Source organism: Cylas formicarius, unplaced genomic scaffold, assembly GCF_029955315.1.
Source record: "Cylas formicarius isolate icCylForm1 unplaced genomic scaffold, icCylForm1.1 PGA_scaffold_4__25_contigs__length_36172078, whole genome shotgun sequence".
NCBI classification, from domain to species: domain Eukaryota; kingdom Metazoa; phylum Arthropoda; class Insecta; order Coleoptera; family Brentidae; genus Cylas; species Cylas formicarius.
The window spans coordinates 24,033,004-24,060,037 of record NW_026844334.1 but is presented as its reverse complement, the minus strand read 5'-3'; the positions used below and the strand labels follow the sequence as shown (position 1 = coordinate 24,060,037).

Sequence of the window (27,034 nt, the reverse complement as noted above, 5' to 3'; positions counted from 1 at the left end):
ATTATAAGAATAAACACGAGCCTTAGTTTTCGGGCATTGAAAAAGTGCTCTTACCACTTTTGTTTTACTGTTGGAGAGCTATCTACACATTTAAAAAAACAAAAAGCATACAGTGCTTTGCACCCCGTCACGATTCTACCATAATTAAAGAACTATATATATCGAATGTTGGTAAGTGTTCTTCAAGTGTACGTAAAAGTGGGGATGAAGATCGGCAATGTTCCTCGCTCGGACGGAGGGTAGTTGACTTATCTTTAGGTAATGGTCAGTGCTGAAGCATATCTAATTAATAGTATATTATAGGACAACTTTGATAAACGGCACTTTATTTTAGTTCACGAGTTCACTTTAAAATAAACAGATCACAGAGAAGCGAGTGTGTAATAAATGGTTGTCAGACGTCGTTTATCAAGGTCTTGCACAGTATGCATTTTTTACTAGCAAAGTACCACAAACTTCGGAAGTGACTTGCCACAGTGGATAACGAGGCTGACGTCTGATCGGTGCATGATCGGGTTTTTTTACAGTAGAGAGTAAAAAATAGTATATTATGCAACAAGTGCTGTAACCAGCATTTGAATCAAGAGTTTATTTGACACGAGCGGAGCGCAGCGGAGCGAGTGTTTATCAAACGAGTGATTTAAAATGTTACCGAACGTGTTGCATACTATACTTTTTCCAAGACCGTTAGTTTTTGGATACAAACATTCGATTGCACCCAAACCCGTGCGGTAAAATCCCGGAAATGTCTGAATTGGCTCAAATCCGCGGGAAACGAAACGGACGTTATAAAGTGATGCTTCTCGTGCGCTAGATCGGTGCATAATTAGGTATTTTTTTCTACTCTCGTCTGTAAAATAACTAACTACACATCGCTCTAGCTTGCGGGTAGCGTCACTTTACCAACTCAGTTTATTTTCCCACGGATCCGATCCACTTCGGACATTTCCGGGATTTTACCGCACAGGTTTGGGAGCAATCGGATATTTTCGAAGATATTTCCCACGCGTTGAACTTTGACGTTTGTCAATTCTAACAGTCATGTCAGTGTGTTTTGCGAAAATGTACTCGAAAACTAACTGTCCTAGAAAAATGATAGTATTGGTATTGGTATTAAAGGGGGGCGTCCAAGCACTTAGGCCACTAGATGGGCCCGTTGTATACAACACGTTCGGTAAACGTTCGTTTATAAACTTGTGAGTCAAATGCCGTTTACCGCGCTTGTTGCGTAATACACTATTACAGACGGGAGTAGAAATAATACATTAAGCAACAAGTGCGGTAAACGGCATTTGACTCACGAGTTTATTTGACACGAGCGGAGCGAGTACGAACCTAACTGTTGCATACTATACTTTTTCTAGGATCGTCAGTTTTTGGGTACATTTGTGCAAAACAACACGAATAATTTCACTTACATGACTGTCAGAATTGACAATCGTCAAAATCCAAAGCGTGGGAAATATCTCCGAAAACATCCGATTGCTCCCAAACCCGTACGGTAAAATCCCGGAAATGTCCGAAGTGGCTCGGATTCGTGGGAAACGAAACTGACGTGGTAAAGTGACGCTTCCCGCACGCTAAATTGGTGCGTAATTGGGTATTTTACAGACGGCATTTTCCATCCCTTGCCTCAGAGTAAAGTGCGAATTACGGTTCTGGTTGAAGTGCCAATGAGTGTTAGCTGCAGAAGAAACACAAGATAAACGCTAACGCTTAACGCTTAAATAGAACTCTATTAGTATAGGTAGCTATAAAAAAAATAAAGTTAATGTCCATGGCTTTATTTTTGTATTTTTTTTAATTTTTGTTGCTAGTTTATAAAATTGTACAAAGCAGTGCAACAAAAAGCACTGCAGCTTTGCAAATGTTGGTGTTTAGCGAGAAAGGACGGGTGGTCCAGAAAGCAAGAAAACATGTTTTCGAACAAATGAAAAAGATGTTTTTAATTCAATTTTTGTTAGATTGATATAATATTCTAATATTAAAATTTCGTTTTATTTTTATATGTGCGTATTAATTTGCGGCAATTATTATATCGGATTCAAATATATTTATTATAATAAAAATTTCGTTTCTGAGAAAAAAAAAAGTCAAATCGTCCGTTAAACGTTATCCGCAACCGTTGAATTTCGCATAAGAGAAAAAGCTTTAAAAATTATTTTTACGCCAACCAAAAATAAATTTAAAACTTTTCGTCTACGTAGATTCATTCTTTAAAAATATCCGGGCGACATCTTCAAAAATTTCCATAACAATTATACGGCCCAAATTGAAATTTCTTTGTCACCGCGTCGTCTACGCCGCTGTTAAATTCATATCAGTTATATAAAATATAAAACAATTTCGTTACGAGATTCGCTGCAGTGTTTAGTTGAGTCGTTTCGTGTTTGGGTCGCGTACGACAAAGTTTTCCGCGAAGTGTCGCACAAATCGATTGTGGCGCGGAAAATCGTTTTTTTTTTTTGAATGACACGAGGTGGAAAAAATACGTCGTCATAAACACAATAATAGCGAGGGCGACACAAACCTTACCTAGATACATTATTGAAGGTCAGTATGAATAATTCCAATCTATTGATGTTTTAGATAAAGTTATCACGGTTTTGTGTCAGGAAAATGTGTTTTTCTAATTCATTAAAACCGAACAAAGTTGTTCCAATGTACTGAAAAACTTGAAAGTAACCATTGTATCTCGTACAGGCAATATTTTGTTTACTTAGGTGGGTTTATTTAACTATGAATCATATTAGCTTATAAAGATGGCAAAAATACTCTATTTTCGGTAAGAATTAAAACTTCGTGACCACTGAAATAGTAAGCACGTTCCTGGTTGTTTTTTGATTCCGTAGCAGTAAAACATGTTGCAGGAAATGCATTTTCGTATTAACTAGTATTCCTGTCTACGAAAGTCGCAGCATTAGTTTTGTTGTTAGGTGATATTACGCAATTTTGATTTTCTATCAGAAAATTGTAAATTGTATTCTGCAAGTTGTAATTTACACCAATTTTACGTTTTCCATTTAAATTATACATATACATGCGTATATGGCTGTGCAAATGATACGACAGGTTCTTTAATAAATTAGCTACCCACACTGCTGGGAAACAATCCTTTTAAATTGCTGGCTAGTAGACAGAGGCGGCCTTGAGTTTTAAATAATTATTTGCTCGCTTCATTTTTCCTCAATTTCATATCGGACAAAGCGGCTTTCGGAAAACGCGGGTTCTACGGTTTTTAATTTTGTCCGTTTTAGGTCATTGCAATCTATACATATCCGTAGCTGTTCAGAATGAACGGAATCGAAAATACGATGAGCGATCAATGCGTAATTTCCTCAGAGTTCAATTTGGAATTTGATCAAAAGAAATCTTACATTATTGTTCCAGTCACGTAAGTATTTCTAAAATAGTTAATTAGATCTCGCCGAAAGGCGGGTATGATTAAACCCAAAAAATCGCGGGATATGTTGCAATAAGTACACGAATACTTATCGGCCAATGCGCGGTAATTTTTTCCGGTTACACAGGGTGTCTCCAATGGTGAAACTTTAACTGTACTGTGCTAAACTTTACTGTTTCCGAAAGAAGCCCTATTTTCCTATACAATAAACGTAGAAAAAAAAAACCTTTTTATAATATCACTATATATATTATTACAAGAAAAAATAAAGGCACGCTACTGCTTTTTCAGAAAACAAAAATGATTTTTAAAATTTTAATAATTTATAATTTAGAGCGAATTTGACCAGTTGCCAAGGCGCGTGAACTATGTGAATTTTATTTTCCGAAAAAACGGTTCTTCAATAATATTCGGTTCAAAGACAGTACAAATATAAGGTTTCTTCTAGATGTAAGATACGGTGTTAGGGTTCGGGTTCACGTTTTCACACATGTTAAACAAACTACTGTTATTATTCATTTAAAGATGCGTGTAGTGTGTATAGTGAATAATGCGTAAAATAAAAACGTGGGTTCTTCAGAACCGTTTTACTATACTTCCTTTATTGAATTAAATTCCTTAATCTATTGAAAAGTTTTCCTTTTTTCTTTTCTTTCCTTTAAATTGAGGAAATAAATCTTATATATGTATTATAATTAATAATATTAAATATTATAAATAATACAGTTACCTGTTAATTGAAAATGACGTACAAAATAGCTAAAAAGAACACGACTGTACCTGCAGGGCCAAGTATACCATAATCCTGTATGATTCTAAACTTCTGCTGAAAAATAAATTTAAAATTAGGGATTATCAGCATTTAAATGTTTATTGTAAATTTATTGAATCAAATTGGTTGAATTTTTTTCAGTGTCGTGGAGTGCACATTAAATGACATGGACTCGGAACTCAAAATTAAAATAAAATCTTAACTATAACTAAACCTATACAACAAGGTACGTCAAAGAAATTGACAAACAAAGGTCTTAAATTTTCTAAAATAATTATGGCAACATTTCTAAGAGAAATCAAATATTAAAATGATTCATAGGGTTCTTTTATTTGATAATTATTCGAATTATTGAACAGTAATAAAAAAACCAGATTAATTTTTGATTTGAATGGCCCCAATACAGAAATATTGTCAGGAAGATAATTTGGTGGATAATCAAAAATTTTCAATATTGATTAATTTACCGCCATGAAAATAGTTACTATTGTGATAAAAAGTATTAACGACGAAGGCGTTATCTTTACTTCTTGTCCTTTAATTGCACATGTGTATTAAAAAGTTCTCTGTTTTCAATGTCTTAAAAACTAATTTCATAAATAAAATGTAAATTTATGAAACTTTTGGAAACATATAAAAGAGTGGAAATATATTTGTTCTCGTGTTGCTCTTAATGAACATATGGATACCCAAAGAGGTACCATTTGGACTTCTAACCCAATTTAGAAAAGCATTGGCTGCAAAAATTGGATTCTTTATTTTTAACTAATACGAAATCGTAAAAAATTAATATGACTTAATATCATATGTTTTCTGTGGAATACAAACAATGGTAACTATAGACGTTAATACTTATAATATCAACGTGAGTATTTTTTTATATAGTCTCAATCATTACTTATTAACCGGTAAACTAAAGTACTAAGCTTAAACCCACAACTAATACAACCTGCTGTACGTGGGTTTCGCTAACCAAGAATTACCAGCAAATGCGTTGTATTAGTTTTGGTTGTTCATTATGTACCGAATTATCAATTGACCCAGAAAATAACATTAAATATCACATAGTGGTCGTAGTCCATAAATGTTGGTACGATTTTTTAATTATATCAAATGTTATCTACAGATATCAATTGAGAGCTTATAATACATGCTTTTTAAAACAACCGGTTACGGTTCTTTAGTCGGGACAAACTGGTCGTTATGAGTTGACACGTTTAAATTTAGCTAAAAATTATATTGACGCTACGTACTTTGAATTTAAATTGAGACACTGTGGGATGTACGAATGCGACATAATAGATAGGTATTAAAACAATTTGCTGGACGTTTCACATGCGTCTAAAGTTAAGCTAAGACTTGCCTGTACAGGTCGAGACACGCGAGTAAGTGCGAATGTATGTGTCAAAACTCAAGGCGCGTTCAGTTCCAAGCGCGGCTCGAAGCGAATCAGATTGTGTCTGATTTTTAGAGCAAGTGCGAAGGCCAACTTCATTTTTCGCACAGCAGCAGGCCCCACCAACTGGTGATGCTCGAGGTTTAGTGTGTGGCCGCAATTCGTTTCGCACTTGCTCGCGGACTTACCTGGACATACTTGCGCGCGGACTTGCCTGCATGTGTATAGCCCCCAATACGCTACGTCGACAGTAAACCGAAATTAATAAAAATTTTCCTTCGCTTGTCCTAGATACAATTACACATTGTAGTATCGTAGTATCATCATGTTCTCGATCACTACGTTTATAGCAAAAAACGAGTTTTTTTCGCTTTTTGTCTCCTCCGAACGCCGGCTAACCAGGCCTGTGAATCATTCCGTTTTGCCGTGTTCTTGTAAATCGACTTAAATGTTCAAAGTTCGGGAGAACGTTTTTAAAAACATTTATTTATGGAATAATTAATATTACAATATTACAATATTACAATATTACAATATTACAATATTACAATCGAATAAATACGGTTTTTGATGCGGTGTTAGCGATGTGTTATCTTCGCTTAACTTTGGACTTCGTCTGCAGTTTAGGACATATAACTCCTCCCTCCTTAACTTTCGAAAATAACGGAGTGTTTTTTCGAAAAAGCTTCAACATTTTCTCCCTGGCAGGTTTCCTCTTTGGATGGGATTCTCGTACCTTTTCGAATAAGAGCTTCTTAATGATGAAAACGAAAATTAGAACCATGGTTATTCCAAAAACACTAACAATTATTTGGAACCTATTTGTTTCTTCTTTCACTGGTTCCATGGGACTTATTTTTTCTACTAGATGGTTCAGCTGGTATATTTCGTCTATATTTATTTTTGAAAGATTCGGGGTATCCAGGACTTTCATTGCTTTCATTTCTGTCAATTGGAAAAATATTGGTTTTCTGAACTGGATTTTCACATCGTTGAAGAATTTTTCTTCATTAATTTCTATTTGACAGTTTACTGGTATCTTGATCAGTACTGGTACTTCGATTTGCATATATCGATCCGTGTTACACTTGATTAGTAATTTTTCAGGCTTCTGTGGCAAAATAAGTACTAAATTTTGAGTGATTTGTTCTATAATTGCTTCTGACAGGTTCATTTTCATAATTGACTAGTTTTCCATTCCGATGTCGTCAAATAAGTTCTCCACGCATACGTCTCGGGGGTGAGTTACTTCTGTACAAAAGTAGATTTCTCCGATGACGGGACATGTTTCTGCGGTAAATTGTCTCTTCTTCTCCGCTTGTGCCATCTAAGGGTATTGGTATTGGTATTGGTATTAAAGGGGGCGCCCTCGCGGGCGTCCAAGCACTTAGGCCACCAGATGGGCCCGTTGTGCCCCCAGGCCGCTCTAGAGGGCGTCCAGAATGCCGCCCCTCCTATAGAAGGTCAGCAACTCCTTTAGCCCAATACCGTGCACTGAGTCCGGATCGATCAGGGCCGTTCCGAAGACTCCCAATCTTGCCCATGTCAAGGTAGGGCACTTGGTGAGCAGATGATACGGGATCTCCTCCCCTTATATGCACCACTTACACTCCGGGTCGTCTCCAATGCCTAGCAAGCAAAGATGCCTCCTAAACCTGCAATGTCCTGTGTAGGCCCCTGTTGGTGCTCTACACTCCCTTCTGGTCAGTCTAAGCAGCTCCCTGGTCCAAGGAACGGCGGGCCCATCCATCGTAAACCTCGCCTGCTTCATTCCCGGAGCAACTCTCCAGCCCCCCGCGGCCCGGTCTCTCGCCCAGGCTTCGAGAGCTCCCCGCCTCACACACGAGGCGATCCCCAAGCGGGGCTCTGGCCCTATATGCCTATGCGAGGAGCCCTCTCTTGCTAATTCGTCCGCTGCCTCATTGCCCCGGATACCGGTGTGACCCGGGACCCAGTCCAACGTGACCTTTCTCTCCTCAGCCACCCTCCTCAGTACCCCTTTGCACTCCTTTATCAACAGGGAGCGCGTACGCACTGACTTCAGCGCCATGAGTGCAGCCCTACTATCCGAGCAGAAGAAGACTCTCCTGCTTCCGTGGTTGAGCCGAAGCACCTCTCTGGCCGCCATCAATAAAGCGAAAATTTCCGCCTGAAACATAGTGCAGCACTGACCCAGAGGGACCGACAAGCTCGATCCCGTTGTCTCACAGTACGCTCCAGCTCCGGCCAGATCTCCCATTCTGGACCCGTCCGTGTACCAGACAAGTCCATCCTAGGAGCCGACTCTGCCCTCTCTCCAATCTTCCCTTGATGGAAAGAGAAAGGTCAATTTGTCAAAGAAGGTCATCTCGGGGATCATGACGTCACTCGGCATGCCCATGACCCCGCGATCCCCGCGACAGCCCTCTAAAATGTCGTACGGACCCCGATTGAAGGTTCCCTCCCTCCAGAGCCCGCAGCTCGCCAGCCTCACAGCTGTCCTGGCCGCCTCCATCTGCACCCGATCCGCCAGAGAGGGCAACCCCAACAGAGCCTCTAGGGCCCTCGTGGGCCATGTACTCCGGGGGTATAAAAATTGATTGATTTTGGATTATTGGGAAAATATGGTAAAAGGAAAATATTTCGGATCTGAAAATTGGTACATGGACTGCAAAGATCACTTTCGAGTCAACAAAATTTACCTGAGTTCCTAAAATTTGATAAGAAGATAAAATGTTTTTAAATCGGGGAATTGGATTTTTTTTTTTTATAAATTGATGCTAAATATTTAAGCATTTTATTCAAATCCGAAGTCGGTAAAATACTATTATAAAGCGCATTAACTTTTGCAAACATAAGAGCGTCTTCTAGGTTGTCTAGAAACATTATAATATTTTGGCAATCTAAGTTTAATTAAGTAATGATCCCGTGAAAACTAAGATAGTCTTGTAAAGAATTTATTGTCATTAATTTTGGAATATTTTCAAACCAGTTTGTAGCTTTCGTTGATTTTCATTTAATTTCACAATAGTTTTATTATGATTATTAATTATGCCCTTTAATAAAGATACTTGTAGTTCTAATTCTTTAGCTAAAATATTTTGGTTTTTCTCGAGTGTGTTTATTGCTGCTTTATAATAATTTCCGTCGTCAGCGTCGAGAGTTCCAAATAGTCATTATTTTACCAACCGCGTTAATTAAGCCTCGTTCTTTTCGAATATGTGGATGTAAATTTTCAAGTTTTTCAACCGCAATTTGTATTAAATATTCAGTTCTTAAAAGTAAATTTTCGGCAAGTCCAGAATAAGAAATATTATTAGGTATATTTTTAACATTAAACTTTTCTTTAATTATTTTAAATGCGTTCTCAATGCTTTCTACGTGGTTAATTATTTGGCTTAAATCTACATAATGGATAAATGTATGTTTGTTATAAATTAATTTTGTGTTACCTATCTGGATAGGAAGTATAGGATTTACGAGTTTGGTAACTTGTACGTCTGTTGTTAATATTCGTTCGGTTAGAACTGCTACGAGTAGAAGAGTCAACTACGAGTAGAAGAGTCAACATTTTGATCTTCATTGGTTTCGGTTTCGTATTTCTTCGTCTCCTTTCCGGCTCAATTTTCCAACTCGTCACATGCGGGTTGTTCCTTCGTAGATCGTCATTCTGCTTCCCTTGCTGCTGGTTCTGCGTGCTGAAGGATTTGAAAATCCACGTAGCGGGTGTCCAAAAGTTTCGAACTTTCCTCGATTGGCGATTTCACAGAAACTCCCAGAAGATTCTGGTTAATTGTCTACCACTACTGCACTTAGAAAAACCTACTGACTGCGCCACTTAAATGTTCAAAATTCTGGAGTGCGTTTTTAAAAACATTTATTCACACAGAAGGCGAAATAAAGTTTTATTCGAACTGGCCGATACAAAAGCTGGAATAATTAAGAGCTTATTTTACAATATTACAATCGAATAAATAGGGCTTTTGATGCGGTGTCAGCGATGCATTATCTTCGCTTAACTTTGGGCTTCGTCTGCAGTTTGGGACATATAACTATCGAAATCAATTTGCATCTTCAAAAATTCCAAAACGCAAAATAACCAACAGTGTGAATAAGTGGGAGATGAAACGACTTAAAAAAAAAAGCTCAAAAAATTCAGAGTAAATGGAATGCTTGGAATCCAGCGATTCGACGAGTGCGCCCTCATCTAGTGAGACATCAGATAACATACGTAATACAGAACACTTTTTAGTAATGCGCAAATTATTACTTATTTCCAGCCTTATGCTCCATACAGAAGAGTAAAATCACTCGATTTCAATAATACTCTTCGGGATCATTCGATCCGCGCCATACGGTAAAACTTGTTACCTTTTTATATCATTGTTATCAACGAAAGAGAGTGAAATCATTAGATTTCAACGATACTCTCCGAGATCATGCGATGCAAGTCAAACGGTAACACTCGTTACCTTTTCATATCGTTGTTATCAGCGAAGGAGAGTGAAATCAGTCGATTTTAACAATACTCTTGGGGATCATGCTAACCACGCATGGGGTAACACTGGTTACCTTTTTACATACAAATCATTCGATTTCAATATTCCTCGGGATCATGAGTATACAAACGGTAACACGCGTTATCCCTTTATTTCGAAGATATCAACAAAGCAAGGTCACAAAGGAAGGAGGAGAGACCACTAATCAGAAGAGGGAAGCAGCTAGATTACTAGAAACACTGTTACCACCAGGAAATAGGTTGCTTGAACAAGGTAAATTTTTAGATGCGTGGGAAGCGATAACCAGTGACCAAATTCTTCTAAACTGGGTCAAAGGAATACATCTATCCTTTCATAGAAAGTCAATACAATTGTGTACACTTAAGCCAGTTACTGCCTTTCTTATAAAATTAAGCATTCTCTTGGTTGCTTACCTAGGCGATATTCTGATTATGAACTTAAACAAAGACAAAAAAATAGTTAGTGGATAAAGGGATAAAGATGTTGTTCGGAAAAGATTTAATAAAACGTCAAATCGGAGGTCGGGTCGGTAGCAAGGAGCCCACCAGTCTTTAATCTACAAGGGATTTTTAGTCAACAAAAATTATAGGTTCGCCGGCTAAGTGTATAATTATTCAAGAGAGTAAATCGGGCGATTTCAATAGCACTCTAGGGGAACATTCGTACCATTCAAACAGGTAGCACGCTTTACCGTTTTGACGCCCGCGCTAAATACTTTGGGATATTTACACATCCATTTACTTATTTGAATATTATTTTACTATCAGAGACCACTGCTTCGGAAATGGAAGTACTCACAGCTAATGAGGACTATAGGCAACAAGCCGATTAGGCCGATTTTGAAATAGTTTTGCGTCGAAGTGCAATCTTAAAAAATGACATGACAAGCACACAAAAAATGAAATAACAGAAAATTTCAAAATTCTCAAAAATTGTATTTCGCTCATTTAGCCAAAAATCAAACAATCAAACATAGTTAGTTGAACTGAGGAGGCTTTTACTTGATGAAGATCCATTTATCAAAATAAATAAGAACAACACCGTGTCTTTATCAAATGACATTTGATAAAGACACGGTGTTGTCGAAACAATTGTCATGTCAAAATATATAATTTCGTGAAAATATGAACTTTTAGTTCTTATTTATTTTGAAACATAGTTAGTCCGTGGTCTATCCGAAATCGGGACAGTAATTGGTCAAAAATTACAAGTTACAGAACAAGCAACTAATACCAAACATATTGAGTGAAGCGTGCCAATATTGACAAATATTCACAATCCCTCTCTTTACACAGGGAATACAAAACAAAAGTGTTTCAGAGCGAGGGCAACAATATCTAACCTTCCTGAGCTTCTCATTAAACAACTCAAATATGAAAATCACATTACCAAAAGGAAAAATTCTCAATATATTGCTAGAAATTCAGCAATTTAAAATGAAAAAGCACTGCCCAGTAGCTTCATGTTCTACTGCTAAATATGACTTCGCTCACTTGAAAGATTTAGAGAGAATCAAATAATCAATAATTAACAACAAATTTCAAAATTATAATCTCAGAACGAAGAACTCTAATAAACTTACATCCTCTCTTGGTGGAAAAAGAATATTGGAAAGGGTCAGAACAAAAATTCGTTCTAGACATTTTCTCAAACGCCTCTGCGTTTGGGTTTGGTGCCTTTTGTGGGAGCAGCACTTTTGCATGGTTTCTAGGATCGAAAAGAAACGCTAATTCACATCAACTTTTTGAAAATAAAACTGTAGACGCCCTGTGCAATTTCTTACGAGCGCGGCGAATACAACACGTAACTGCGTCAACAGAAAAAAAATAAAGCGGACATAGAGTCTAGATCATTATTACTTGATACCGAATACGAACCGAAAGGTTATGCTTTAAAAAAAAATTACAAAAATATTCGGGATTCCTGAAGTAGACCTATCCGCTTCACGAATAAACAATAAGTGCAAAAGGTATATTTCCTGGCTTCCCGATCCAAATTCTTTGACAATAGACCCTTTTACTATTCGGTGGAACCAATATTAGTCTTACTTTTTTACTTTTTAAAAGACTGTTGCCAGAGAATATCATCTTTTTAGAACCTAATTTCAATCTAATACTATCCCCCTTCGAGACCAGGCACCCACTAGCTAACATAAAACCTCCAGAGCCTAAGTACGTTGTTACATGAAATTCGGATCCGGTGCTGGCGGTTTTAAAAATTTGGTATCCATTGGATTTTCTAACTTTAGAACAGTTAACGTACAAACTAGTCTTTTTACTGTCAATCTCATCGACAAGTAGAGTACAAACCTTAACGGCACTAAAAATGGGGACGGCAAAATAGAAATTTGAATTACAGACAAGATAGCTCCAAATAAAACCAACCCGCTTCTGAAATTCCCTTACCTTTATAAAATGGTAGAACTATGCGTAGCTCACAACATAGACATCTACTTAGAGAAAACTTCGAGCTATCGCAAAAATTATGATCATCTACTACCAACGCTTAAAAAACCATTTCACGCAGCATCCTCGCAGACCATAAGTCGTGGGCTAAAACGGGTCCTTAGGTGGAATTGACACCAAAGTCTTTTCCGGCCAAAGCAGCCGTTATGCAGCAAATTCGGCTGCTTTAAGACGAGGTGTCAATAAAGACGTAACACATCCTGCAGCCGCTTGGATGCCATCCTTCAATAAATTTTTTAAATTTTATAACGGACCTTTAATCGAGCCCTGCTATTGTATATATTATTGTGTATATATAACTACACCATTGTGGGTCGTTTAATTGTTTATTGCTTTGGTTTTTTTGTTATAAATTATGAAAATATATCTCCAGCTACAGCTGCAGCAAAATCGCCTTTCACTTTGAACATCTACAGTGTGTAATTGTATCAATGACAAGCGATAGAAAATTAAGATTAATCCCCTTACCTGGAAGATTAATATTAATTTTGCGAGCTTGTCCGTGGATACAATTATAAACCCACCCTTTACCCAGTGATACCCAGTAGGAGATTTTTTTTTCAAAACGGAATGATTCACAGGCCCGGCCGGCCGGTGTCCAGCGGGGACAAAAAGCGAAAAAAACTCGTTTTTTGCTTTAAACGTCGTGATCGAGCACATGATGAACGAATACTACAGTGTGTAATTAATATTAATATTAATATTCCAGGTGAGTCGATTTTTAATTATACCATAATTTTTTTCCCACTCCAATCGGTCCAGCCTTAAATCCCAACAGAAGAGTACTGCCAAAAATTCTTAACGAAATGATCGCTCCAGCACCGAAATAAATCCACCTCTTATGAAACTAGTAATAATAGGCGACTCTCAGTAGTGGCTTATGTAAGGTATTTCCTAAGTAAAAAAAACAACAACTTTTTCAAATACCATTTTTTCTTTGCTTGATGGCAAAACAACAAAGCACGATATTTTTAACTTCATAATCTTTTTTCCTTTAAATTAGTTAATCCCCTTTGTTTATTTTTGTGACGATGTAAAAGTGTTCGAGTTTCCAATATTTCATTATACTGGAATCACCAGAATCTTTGTCGATGTCTAGAACATGTAATTTTTACCACCTGTACAATCTTGAGAGGGAGGAGGTCGACAATTCCGGCTGACAAGGTGTACGGTTTTACGTTTTTTTTTTATAAGTAAAAAGTTTAATATACTTAAGTACAAGTGTACAGTGTATATCAAAGTATTTTCGAGTGCCTTTTCACCAACCCGTGCCTAATAAACCTTTAACGATTTTATTGCTCATTCTTATTGGATAAATCCATCAATGAATAATTTATTCATACTTGAGTGATAAGGCATGTATGGGTTCCCTAATATTATGTTCCTTAATGTCGCAGTTTTATAAAATGCAGGCTAAAGTCAGCACCATATATTTTGAGACAAATTATACCGTATATTATTATGTAGGTAGCTTTGTCAATCAATGAGGAGGAGGGGCAAATGCCTTTTGAGTGGTGCTATGACTCGTAACCAGTTTTAAATCAGAGTGTTAACTAACAAATGTTGTTTATTTATTTGTTTACTACGACCACTCAACAACGTAATCTCAATTACAGAGCTGATAATTTTAGGGTGGGCGACTTAGGCAAGTAAAAATATGACAGTGATGGTAATAATAATAATAATAATAACAATAGCTCTTCAGACAACTGTTGCAAATGAAAACCGTGCATATAATCATTGATTTTGTATACTATTTTCTGGTTACAAACCGCAAGATTCGTAAGCAATCTCATTTAAGAATTTTCTTTGATCCTATTTACTACTTCTACTGTGGATGTGTATTCATACTGGGGAGAAGTACTCTAGTTTGGAACGAAGAAATGCGGTAGAATTGCAGTTTTATGCGTTTTTCTGACTACTAAACCTAACTTTTATAACAGTTGGTAACAATCATCAGCGTACGCAAGACCTCAAGGCCTTTAAGGATGGTATTTATGGATACTATAAAAAATAATGAACCCAAAGTAGGCCCTTGGGGATATGACCAATATTTACAATGAACACCTTAGCTTCAGGTTTACCTTTAAACAATACATATTTTTTAGGAACGTCGACAATCCAACGTTACCTCCCGCCGTACTATGTCACTAAATACACCAGTCAAAATTTTCTACTGCGATTGTTTAAACCGAAATGCCCGTTCGGAATTCGTAGTTTCAAAAATTCTTTTCGTTTCAGGAAACTCTGGGTGGCGGTTGATGCTGTGACACGGGTATTTCTACCGACAGTATTCCGGTTCTGCTACACGTGCGTAAAGAACCAACAGAATGTAGTTTACAGCGTGCGCTACGAAGTATTCCCTGCCATAACGACATTCTTGTTCAACAGCGTAAGCCGGTCTTTCACTTCGGTGCAAAATATAGCGTCTTCTATGCCGGTGAAAATTGCCAAAGAACCGAAACTGATGGTCGAAGCGACTGAGCCCGATACGTCCTACGAGGGAACGCCGGAAAAATGTGTCACCTGCCAAGTTTTGACCGAACCGGAAGGCAATGTCCGCGCTGACGTTGTTTTTGTCCATGGATTACATGGCGGTAAGTGAAAACATTTATACATAAATATAATTTAGATGCGGACAAACCACAAAAAGTGCTGTAGTGACAAGGGTGGGGGGAGATGAAGAGATATAAATATACAAGGTGGACTTTATTTATTTATTCAATTTAATTCTCAATTAGAATTCTGTTAAGAATTTGATCACAACTTTAACAATTTAAAACGGAACAACCAACCACACTCAATAAACATCCATGATAAATCCTTGCCAGTTAATTTTTCAAATAAACTTCCACTATACTATTTACAAATCTTCTGTATTTCTCCTGGGTCAACAACCGACGCAGGAAGAATCCAGAAGATTTGTAAAAATTGCTAGCCTGGTATTAATTCTTTAAATATAAATAATAATATACCTAGCATATATTTTTATGTAATTATTCGTGTTTCACACCATTAAGAACTCCCTTTTGGTTAAAAAAGTTTTTCGTTTCAGAAACGACATATTGCATATTCTAATCTAATATCAGTTAAAGAATTATAAGAAAGCATTATGTAAAAATAATGTAAAAACCCCCTACCTAAATAAAATTGTGCAATTGCCCATTTACACTTACAATATTGTTAAGGATGAGCATCATAAATCACTTTTGTTTAAAAAGGTTTTTTGTTTCAGAAACAGGCAATATTTTATCTAATATCAGGTAAAGAATTATAAAAAAGCACATAAAAAATATTTATAGTAATAAGCAATTGTGGATCAGTATATTGCCCGTTTAGACTTAACAATATTGTTAAAGAAGAGCAACGTCAGAGAGTGAAAGCGAAAGGACGAACTTAGAACAACCATTGGCGTTCATGATCAATTTTTTTTTAAAGTGCGTTGGATTACGTTTTGATATTTTGCATGTTAAGGACTGCCGGAAATTAGTATGATTTTAGCTGTTCAGTACTATTCATTACGTGAATGGCTTGATTTTGCAAATAAACTGCGTCTTTATTAAAATATATCAAATAAAACCTTTAGACAGATTTTCGCAGCAATCTTTACTCAGAAAGAAAAAGTCTTTTTGTCACTTTTATCTTATCAAATATTCTCGTGAATCATGTTGTAAGTTTATACACAAATATGAAAATACTTTTGTCATCGTAGCCCTACGTACCTACTCGAAAATCGTCGTTATCGTGAAGGTTAACAGTGGCGATCGTTTAACCATTGCGATTTGGGATAGCAACGAATGTATTAGTTTATCAGCAGATGTACCTTTACTAAAAATGATGTACTATTATAATATGGACCATTATCCATTGTCGTTGTGTATTGAGGTCAAAGATCTCATCTGCAGAATGTAACTACATCCGTTTCCAGATCTTTAATGATCTTTATACTACAAACAATCGTTAAAACATTTAGGGGTGTGATTATTATCAAATTGTTTTGTTCCTCTTTTGATATTATTGGGACTATGTGCCGCGCAGATTTATTATTTATGTATTTATTTGTTATTGTCATTTTAAGTAGCGGTTGAAAAAATATCAAAAAAATTTAGAAAAAGGTTGTTTGGATTCGCTTATACTTTTAAAATATTATATTGCAGTGTGTTTATATTATCGTGGTCAAATTATATGCTTCTTATTTTAAATAAAATACACTATATTTGAATTCCTTTCTAGACCTTACCACATATTTTGAATTTTATCTCAAAAGTGAAGTTTGCAGGTCTAAATATGTCTATCGATTTCTACATTTCTTTGTTACTTATTTGGTGTTGATTTCCTTTTAGAAAGGAATCTACTTTAGCCGCAGGCATTGATATTTTAAAAATAAACTAACAAACTAACATTAAACATTTAAATGAAAATTTGTTTATTTTTTAATAATTTGGTTTATTTCTGAAAATCTAATAAAATTTATCAAAAATATTTAGAAATTTGATGAAAAATATCCAGATGGACAAAAACCTACAAAAAACACAGGTTCAAAGAAATATACGAAGCTTTGGGCCGTTAAATCTCATTTTTAATTAAACCTTTTCATGACAACATTTATTTCTAAATTCATGGCAGAATAAAATAATGACGTTTCTGTAGTGCACGATTCTTTCTTCGACATATTTCGCAATTGCATTTTTACATGTTTACAATGTACAAAAATTTTATTTCTTATAGGTGTTTCAAAATCTACAATATTTTCAAATAGGCAACCCTATACATGCGAAACACGATAGAAGTACATTGCATAAAAAAATATGCTTTAAAGCATGCAAAAAAACCTGCATATATTTATTTTTAATATATCAACACAGACCATTAAATTAACCCGTTCTATAAGGTAATCAAATATGTAACAAAGACTTTTAGTTGAAAATTGGATAGATACATTTGCCATGCAAACATTACTTTTTACATACAATTCAAAATATGTCATAAACGGTAAGAAAAACTTAAGTATCGAATATTATATATATTTGAAATATGTCAGAAAGTTTGGAGGCGTTCAGTTGTCAATTGTTTATGAAAATACAATCACCCTGTATATACAACAACATGATATTTTAAAAGTTTTTTTTTATTTTTTACGATGGATATACCTAGACCTCCAAACGTCACTTTTGACATAACATTCATATTATCATATACATTGATTCATGTTATATGCAAAATGTCTAGAATTTTCTGAAGTACCCAAAAATTACTTTATATACTTTGTGTTCTATTTAAAATAAGGAAGTTGTTACTTGCACATAAATATACGAACAGTCTGTATATATCAAATATCATATTTTATAAGTATAAACGAATTCCAACAAGTTTTGCTATATTTCAGCATTTCTTGAGTGCATTACTTAATAAGATTAGTCTACTCAATGTTTTTATTGGATATTTTTTTTACAAATTAACAAAAAGCTCAGAATCAATTATTAAAACATTGTTTTTTGTGGTATTAACTTTTCAACTATTGGCTAGAAACAATTTAATATGACTTTGGTATAATTGACTGGAGGAACAAACTTTATCAACATAATTAATTTAGTAAAGTTATTTAAATATCTTTTCAGGCCTTGATCGGACTTGGAAGCAGGGCACCTGGAGAAGTGATGACAAAAACAATAGTTTCTCTACCCGTGAACAGTCATCAACCATTCATGAACTCGATTCTCGAGTGAATACGCAATCATCAACACTCAAGAGGACATTAAATCATATTTATTCCAAAATTCCTCGAAAAATTTCGAAAAAAGAAGATCATACGCAGTTTACTTCAGATATCGTCGAGTCAGCAAAACAATATTGTGAAGAATACACTAATTGTTGGCCTCAAGATTGGTTACCGTTGGATTGCCCCGACACACGCGTGATAGCCCTCAACTACACGACAGATGTGTTGTGGTGTCCTATATGGCAGAAACAGAAAAATCGGTAATGCCGTTTGTTTTGCAATAAAATTACCTGCAACTTACTTGTTAATAATACATTTCAGGACAAATTTAGTTGAACGAAGCAAGGAAATGATAGAAGAACTATTGAAACATGGTGTGGGGAACAGACCTATCATATGGGTGGGACACTCAAAAGGTGGATTGTTTATAAAACAAATGTTGCTTAATGGTAAGTGTCTTTGATATAATTTGTGGTGAAGATAATTTGGTGAACGTCATTGAATTGCAGCGTATGATTTACATCACCAAAATGACGTTACCGGGAAGTTGTACCATCAGACGAAAGGAATTATGTTCTACAGCGTGCCGCATAAAGGCTCTTCTGTAGCTGATTTGCAATTTCCGCTCTTTCGTCGCAGCATAGAACTATTAGAGATCCAAAGAAGTAAGCCTTTTATCCAAGAAACTTCCACAGGCTACTGTAGTGCCATTTGCAAATTTTCTGGATTCCTCCTGCGTCGGTAGTCTATAAATCAAACCTGCTGAGTGGAACAGTTTCAGTTAAGCTCTGAATAAGCCAACAGCTTGATTTATAAATATTGATTATTAAATATTTACGAATCCAGAAAATTTATTAAGAAGTCAGCCATTGTGCTTTTAATCGATATTAAGTGGTTCATTGTAATTAATACTGTAATATTGTTTCAGATTGTGATTATGTGTTAAATTTGCACCAGAAATTTCTCGAAATATTTAGTGATGAGAATGAGAACAAACCTGAAATATTTAGTTTTATAGATACCGTTTACACAAGGATGGGATTCATGAACATTGAAATGATTGCCTATGAGTCCGCAGGTTGGTTAAAATTAAATATTAGAATATTCATATTACAAATAAGTTTATAATGAACATTTTTTTCCAGATCCGGAAATAGGACATAAACGTGCTGTACCATTGAATCACAGGGACATATGCAAACCTTCCGGAAGGGATTGTTTGTTATATTTGGAGTTAGTTCAGTTGATACAAAGATCCGTATCGAAGGAATTACAACTTAGAAATAGCTAAAGTTATATCTTGGTCACCAAATAAATAAGTTAAATTACTTGCAACAGTATTAAGAATTTTTATGTTCCTGACAGAATATAGCTTTTCGGTAAATGATTTCATTGAATTGATAAATCCTTGAATGTATATACATTGTGATAATAGATTTATAAACGTTGTGAACATGAATTATAATATATTATAAACAATAAGTGCCATTTTTATTTCCCTTAACTATACCTATCTGTAAACATAAATTCATCGGATTCCGGCGCATTTTCCTTGTGGAAAAATATGCCGTCATAATCACACAAAGTTCAAAACATATCATTAATAACATAACATTAATACAAATATTTACAAAATTGAAATAATATTATTTTCAAAATCAATTAACATTTTAGTTAGTACTCATTCCTACGTCTGAGGATGTTGTCCTTGCAGAGTACATATCTTCACTGCCTCCTATCCTCCTCCACTTTCGGTACGTTTTTAACAAAAGCAAATATTTTGCAGAAGTACATTACTAAAAAAATATAAAGTATAATATTAAATTATTTTTATTATATTATACAGAATTTTATATTTCCCTTATGCGTTACAATTAAAACACTCATGCGCGTATTATAATTCATGTTAATAATTATACCTTATCCTTTATTAATTTTTTAAGTAAATTACATGTATGCAAGAGATAGAACATTACAGGGCAGTTTTATTGTTGCCGAATTCTTTAATTTCATTTCTATCGAAAAAAAAATTAATACAAAAGCTGCTGGTATAGGAGAGCTGAATACAATAAAATTAGTTCCCATTATATGCAGGGTATTCCATCACCTAACTTTAATATTTTATATTATATATTTCTCTAATATTATAAAATAATATAAAATAAATAAAATAATAAAATATCAATAAAATTTTGTTTAACAGCATAACAAATGCTTTTTTTATAAATTAATATTTTTTATAATGTAATTAACTTTTTTTGTAATATAATTGCGAAACAAACAAAATATTCTCCCACAGAATTATATTGTCACCATACCTGCATGATGCAAAATCGGCTTTCAGCATTTTTGTTTTTTTTTTTGAATGGGAACAACTCTTTTATAAGATTATTTTAATTTTGTTAAATATTTTAGAGTTACCTGGAGCACCACTGGCATCTCGCAAATTGTAAAATACAGAGTAGCTCAAGTTGACGCAGGAATTTCAAATGACCGCACATCCCGGCATGGCCAGTCTCAATTTTTTTTCCGTCTTCGCTGCGTAACCAAAATGTATTTTTATACAATAGAGTAGGCTTAGGCTGATTAACGAAAAAAATATAATTGAATGTATCTGAATTGGTATCCAACAATGAAAAAACTTTTGAATAGGTTCATTCAACATGGACATGCGCGTAATTTACAGTCCCGTTTTTTCCAATAGCACCGCTGACAAAAGGTGTGAATGCGGCAGTAACTTCGCAGAATGTCCAACTTTCATTAAAATTTCAAAAAGAAGACAAGTATGTGGATATCTCTCAGTTGTTTAGGAAGAAATTGACGCAAAATACAGGTTACAGGGTGAAAAATATCATAGCCACCTGAGGTGTAGTAGGGCCACTATATTATCTACTACCCTGAAAGACGATAACGATAATAATGACTAAATCATTGACAATAGTATTACTTCTATTTTCTTAAGGATGTTGATTGAAGGTATTAAACATATCCCTTAAAAATGTGTGCAATCACGGAGGGCAAAAGAAAAATAATTGCAAAATCAAAGCCTACTATGGTATAGACATTTTCTGTAATATTTCTTATGTTTGGAAACAATAACTTGTAAGACATCATTAAAAGACAAAAAAACATTGCACATCAAACTTCATTTTTGACTTCCGCGAAAGACGATAGTGAAATATTATCTTTTTCTACATTTTTAAATAAGTCTACGCCAGGATAAGCATTGACCTTCTTAACAACCAGTTATGGCTATAATAAACGATATCAACAGGTCCTGAAACAACTGTTCTTTTAGTGTGGAAGAAACTACATTTTTAGGTGATTATGCAATATAAAAATTAAAAATAATAACTCTCCATTTTTTGCAATGTTTTATTATTTTACTATTACAGTGTAGATTGAAAAATACCCTAACTAACCATGACCTGTTTTATCGCGAAATTCCTTTTCTACGCACAAACCTTAAAATATGAAATAGAATTATACAAAGTTATATTTTAATTAAAAAAAAAAACATACCATAACTACATAATTTTATTCGCTATGCCGTAAAGGAACTATTCTACAATATATAAAAACGCAACTACTCTACAAGATCACTTGCTTGCTCCAGAACCGCCCCACTATAAGCGAGGTCCCAATAATGTTCCACCTTGTGCTTCTTAAAGTGTTCACGAGCTAATTTCTCAGTTGGAGTAACCTTAAACTTCATTTCACCAAAATTTCTCTGTTTTGATGTACCTTCCCAGACGAGCACACATTTATTCGGTACCTCCCTTCCGTCCGGATCCTTAACCATATCTTCCTCCCATTTAATACGGTTCAACATCAATCTAAAACATTTCAGATCAAATAAATCCTTTAGAACTCCTACCAAATTGTTCAACCTTTTATATTTTTTCTGTTGTTTTGGACCTCCCTCTACGACAACCACACAGCAATCAGGGTATAAAACCACACAACCACTCATGAAGAGTTGTTTCGCATTGGTCTCTACTTTAAATTTCTTTGATGCAAGATCATGAAGGTGAAGGATTCTATAAATTGATACATGTACCCCCAAAGACGTATCTTCTTTCAGCTTCTTTACTTTTTTTTCCCGTTTTTGCTCTGCTGTAAGCTTGCGGGCAGCGTTAGCATCCTCGTGAGCCTTTTGACGTTTGGCCATTTGCTCCCTAGATATTTAGAATATGAAGCTACTAATTCAAAACGTGTTTGATAACAAACCTGACATGTGCTTCAATTTTTGTGGGATCCTGCACAGCTTCAGTGCCCAAAGCTCTCATAAGATTTGATATACGTAACTTTGGTTCAGGTGGGGGTATTAAACCTAAACGAATTTTTTCCTGCTCCTCTTTCCACATTTCCCTACGATTTTGCCTTCGGAGCTTTTTACGTTCCTTTTTAGTCAGAAACACAGGCATGTACACTGGTTTAATGGGATCCGCTAAAGAACAAGTTTGTAAAGCTGTGGATTAAAAAACTCATTACAAAGGCTTACTAGGACATCTCATTTGGGTTGGATGTTCCACTAGGTTATTAATTACATTAGCTTTAATTGCAATTTTTCCATCTTCCCTTATAGTATCCAAGTTATCTTCCAATATGACAGAATCCCACCATTCCATCTGTGGAACATCTTCAATAACACCCTCACTTTTTGCAATGAGAGCTAACTTTGTTGCAGAAGAGATGCCTGTCTTCTTAGCTATCTCAGAAATTTCATTTTGTAACTTTTCAAGCTGAGTCTAAAAATAAAAAGAGAAATTAATATTTAATATATTTGAGTCTTATATCTTTAGTGATATGGAAAGATTGTATTGAAAATATGTACCTTCATACGAATCCTTTCTGCCAATTGTTGAAACTTGCCCGGTTCATGGAACCTCAAGGCTCTACGGTTTCGAATTGCTGGTTTAACTCCAATTCGTGGGTCAATAAATTTTGTTTCGCTATTATCTTCCTCTTTTTTATCACCCTTTTCCTTGTACTGTTCTCTTTTGAGAGCTCTTAAATTTGCTTTTAGTGTTGGTGCTACATGAGTAAGTTGTACAGCTTTACCTGTTTTGTCAATCGTCCTGCCCTCTTCATCCAAAATAAGCGGTTGAGGCTTGTTTGGTTGAATTGGAATTTGAATTGCATTGCCCAAAATGCCTGAAGAGAGTTTTGTTTTTATTTGGGCCTAAAAATAATAATTTATATTATATACAGCAAAACAATGAATAAGTGCTGTTATTATTGGTTATTGTTATTATTATTATATTATTGTTATTACTGTTTCATGCTAATACTAACCTGCAATTGCACAATTTTTCTTGCTTTATCAGCATCACCCCTATTTAATAGTCCCATAGGAATGCCCATTGGAATTCCATATATACTAGGAGCTGGAATATTCAAGTTTGCTATACTTATATTGTTTTTGCTTGTAGGCAAGGAGTCTATCTTAGAAGAACGTTTCTCCCCTGAATTTTTATTTTCTGTTTTTGATGAACTACTAGTCTTACTCCTTTTAGAGTCTCTGTCTCTGTCATCCTCATGATTTCGTTTCTTAGATTTGTGAGCCGATTCCCAGTCACTAATTAAATCAAACAGTTTTTCTGCTAGCCTTCCCGCTTTTTTAGTGTCAATATATGAAGATAATTTATCAGCAGTTTTTCTTCTATCATATCCATTGGTAATACAATCAATAGCACTTCTTAACAAGGAAGAGTCACTGCCACCCACAGTTTTATAGACAAGTTTGTCAATGGAAGGTTTCAAATCTTCAACATCCCTTCGCGAAAGGTACGACATCTGCAAATTGAATTACACAGGTTCAATAGCCAATAACTAAAACAATAAAGACTACTTACCGCGCAAACTTCTATAATATAAAACGTTAATTAACAATGTCCTAGGTTATACGACAACGCCATGACACCGCCTTGCTTGATATTGGATGACACTCGACATTTGCATAGATTAGCTGGCAAAGCAGAAAGTCATAAAAGAGGCAATAAGCGCTGCGCATCCCAGATTTCATCGAACTGCAGATTAATGACCGAATGTGTGACGTCCTACATCCTCTGCTACTGTCAACTACAAGTCTCGCTTAATCCAAAAGTATCTTGGAATTTTTGTAATATATCTGTGTTGTCAGCGTAAAAAAACATCAAGGAAAGATTCTTTTTCGTATCCATAATCTACTCTAATCCACTCTAGGAAATATAATTTGTAATGTAAATTTCCAGAGTTCTTCGGAATGTAAAAGTCTTCTTAGAAAAGCTTCAACGTTTAGAATAACCTATATTTTAACCCGCTGGAGGTATGAGCTTATTAGGGGGGAAATAAAAGCACTTGACAGTAGATCACCAATTAGTACATTGAAGTTGGGATTGGGATGAACTGGGATTACGTTGAAAAATAAAATTCTTGTTAACTTGATATTCTTTTGATTTCTTTACTAGGGCACACTTCCACCTAATGTATGTCAAACAAAAATAAAAGTTAACTAGGTAGATATCAGAGAAATCTACACATCAGATTAAACACAACTGGACTTATTACTAACATCAGCCGGTGCACTAATTTTAGAATCAAAAACCTTTTTGTAAAAACGCCGAGACTGCGTCGCGCAGCTTTTTTGATAAATGTGGGAGATACATATCCCACTTATTTAATTTTAAACTGCTTTGTCTATAAAGAACGCAAATTTCCGCCAGATATCTATTTTTTGCCGCAGTTCTAAAATAAAAGTAAACATTTTGCATTAAAGTAAAAATTTATTCTCACGGCGTAATAGATTTTGGCACTCAAAATGTTACCAAAACACAGAGTTGTTCCTACAGAGTGGGTCAAGTTACCTGTATTTAGTAGATCTTATGCATTTTAAGCAGAGATTTCTAATATTCTATAAACTATACCAACCTATCAGAAAAAATTAACCAAATCTCATTACGCTTTAGTTGCCGTTCATATATTACGCGAAAATTTGATAGCTATGGTTATTTGTCTCAACACAGAAATTTTAACGAAAAAACAAATGATTTGAGACAAACTGTAATACCAAATCCAGTTTTCAAAAAATATCTATCAAAAAATCTTTTTAGACGAACACAAAACTTTCAGAAATAAAAAAGTTATGGAGCGCCTCCACTAAAATATAAACTTGTAATTTTTTTCGTTTCGTTTTTCGCTTTGTTTGCTAGAAATCCCGGAAAACTCCAAAATACATCGAATTTGGCCCACCATTTCTCATCTTTCCCGTAATTTTGACTTTTTTAATAGAACAAATAAAGAAAAAATTTACCACACGCTTACATTCTAGCTGATTTTGCTTCGTCTTTAAGCACGACAAATTTAGTTTTGCTTATTTAACGTGTAAACCAATTCGTGTGGACTTGAAACATGAAGTTTTATAAAATGAACCCATCCGTTGTTCGGTTTGAAATAAATATTCTTGTCCGAATGCAATACACTGTAACGAAAGTCTGAATTTTGTTGTATCGGGGCTTTAACGTACGGTAATACGCATTAATTAAAAAAAGTAGTGTATAAAATTAATAAATGCGTTCTGAGTGCGAAACAGACCGAGAATTAACACACTGAAATGTTTATTGCTACAATATAGTTTTACGAGTTGAAATTCGTCAATAAATTATTTACGTAAATGTGTAACTAAAAAAACCATTTGCGCAAGATAATTTCTTTAGAGAGTTCGTCCCTGGTCCACGTAATTAATAGTTGACCAACCAGAAGTATTTTGGAAACTGCTCATCACTTTGCTATTGATCCAATATTACTCAAAATAACAATGAAAATATAGTTTAGGTTATGAATCCTGTTATTATCAAAGATATTGCATAATTTTGTCAATACATAATATAAAATGCCGCTTAGTTGAAATCGTTCCAAATTAGAAAAAATAAGATGTATTCGTTATTTTGATTATTGTTATGCAGGTAATGTTAAAATGGATAACGGAGGACCTTCTTCCCAAACTTCCTTGTGCAATTGACGTGTTAGATATTTTTGAGGGTACGTGGTTCATTTACTAACTTTTTGTAACCAGTTTGTAACGAAGTTTACGACTTATCAAGTGCCTAATGTCAATAAAGGCAAGTTCTATAATATATTATGGAACAAGGGAGGTAAACGGCATTTGGCACGAGTGGAGCGCAGCGGAGCGAGTGTTTAATAAACGACTACTTTGATATGACCATGAGAATTGACATACGTCAAAATTGAAGCGGTGCGATAATATATCCGAAAACATCCGATTGCTCCCAAACCCGTGCGATAATATCCCGCAAATGTCCGACAAGGATCCGTGGAAAACGATACTGACATGGTAAAATGAAACTTTCTGCACGCTAGATCGGTGTATATTACAGAAGGGAGTGTGATCATAGTATATTATGCAACAAGTGTGATAATAGTATATTATGCAACAAATGCGGTAAACGGCATTTCACTCACGAGTTTATTTGACACGAGCCGAGCGCAGCGGAGCGAGTGTTTAATAAACGAGTGACTTAAAAAGTTTACCGAACGTGTCTGATACTATACTTTTTATACGACCGTTAGTTGTTGGCTACATTTTAGCAAAAAAACACGAATACATTCACTGATATCACCGTTAGAACTGACAAACGTCAAAGTGGCGCTTCCCGCACGGTAGATCAGTGTGTAATTAGGCATTTTACAGACGGGAGTAGAAAAATATATTTTTGTCTACTCTACTATCTACTACTCTGAAATATTTCGGTAGATTTTGTTCTGTGATGGTATTTTAA

At 35.1% G+C, this 27,034-nt stretch overlaps 2 protein-coding genes across 5 annotated transcripts; one reads left to right on the top strand and one right to left on the bottom strand.

The window, feature by feature from the left end:
- The first annotated feature begins 2,358 nt into the window (after positions 1–2,358).
- On the top strand, positions 2,359–19,730 carry LOC132700562 (protein SERAC1). Of its 4 annotated transcripts, XM_060667966.1 has the most exons (9): positions 2,359–2,553; positions 3,258–3,394; positions 14,777–14,845; positions 14,927–15,132; positions 18,154–18,514; positions 18,576–18,703; positions 18,764–18,919; positions 19,183–19,332; positions 19,400–19,730. In XM_060667966.1, the coding sequence occupies exons 2-9, from the start codon at positions 3,294–3,296 to the stop codon at positions 19,543–19,545; spliced, it is 1,317 nt and encodes a 438-aa protein (XP_060523949.1). In that variant the 5' UTR covers positions 2,359–2,553; positions 3,258–3,293; the 3' UTR covers positions 19,546–19,730. The 4 variants fall into 4 exon arrangements, with proteins under 4 accessions (XP_060523949.1, XP_060523946.1, XP_060523947.1 ...); XM_060667963.1 differs by having other exon boundaries at positions 14,777–15,132; XM_060667964.1 differs by lacking the exon at positions 2,359–2,553 and adding an exon at positions 2,576–2,723 and having other exon boundaries at positions 14,777–15,132.
- Positions 19,731–21,632: 1,902 nt separating this feature from the next.
- Positions 21,633–25,501, bottom strand: LOC132700533 (U4/U6 small nuclear ribonucleoprotein Prp3). Its single transcript, XM_060667913.1, has 7 exons — positions 24,113–25,501; positions 23,553–24,053; positions 23,092–23,439; positions 22,759–23,005; positions 22,485–22,704; positions 22,145–22,432; positions 21,633–22,090 (listed from the first exon to the last, which is right to left on the bottom strand). Exons 2-7 carry the CDS (start codon positions 24,051–24,053, stop codon positions 21,841–21,843), a joined length of 1,854 nt encoding a protein of 617 aa, XP_060523896.1. The 5' UTR covers positions 24,113–25,501; the 3' UTR covers positions 21,633–21,840.
- Between the last annotated feature and the right edge of the window lie 1,533 nt (positions 25,502–27,034).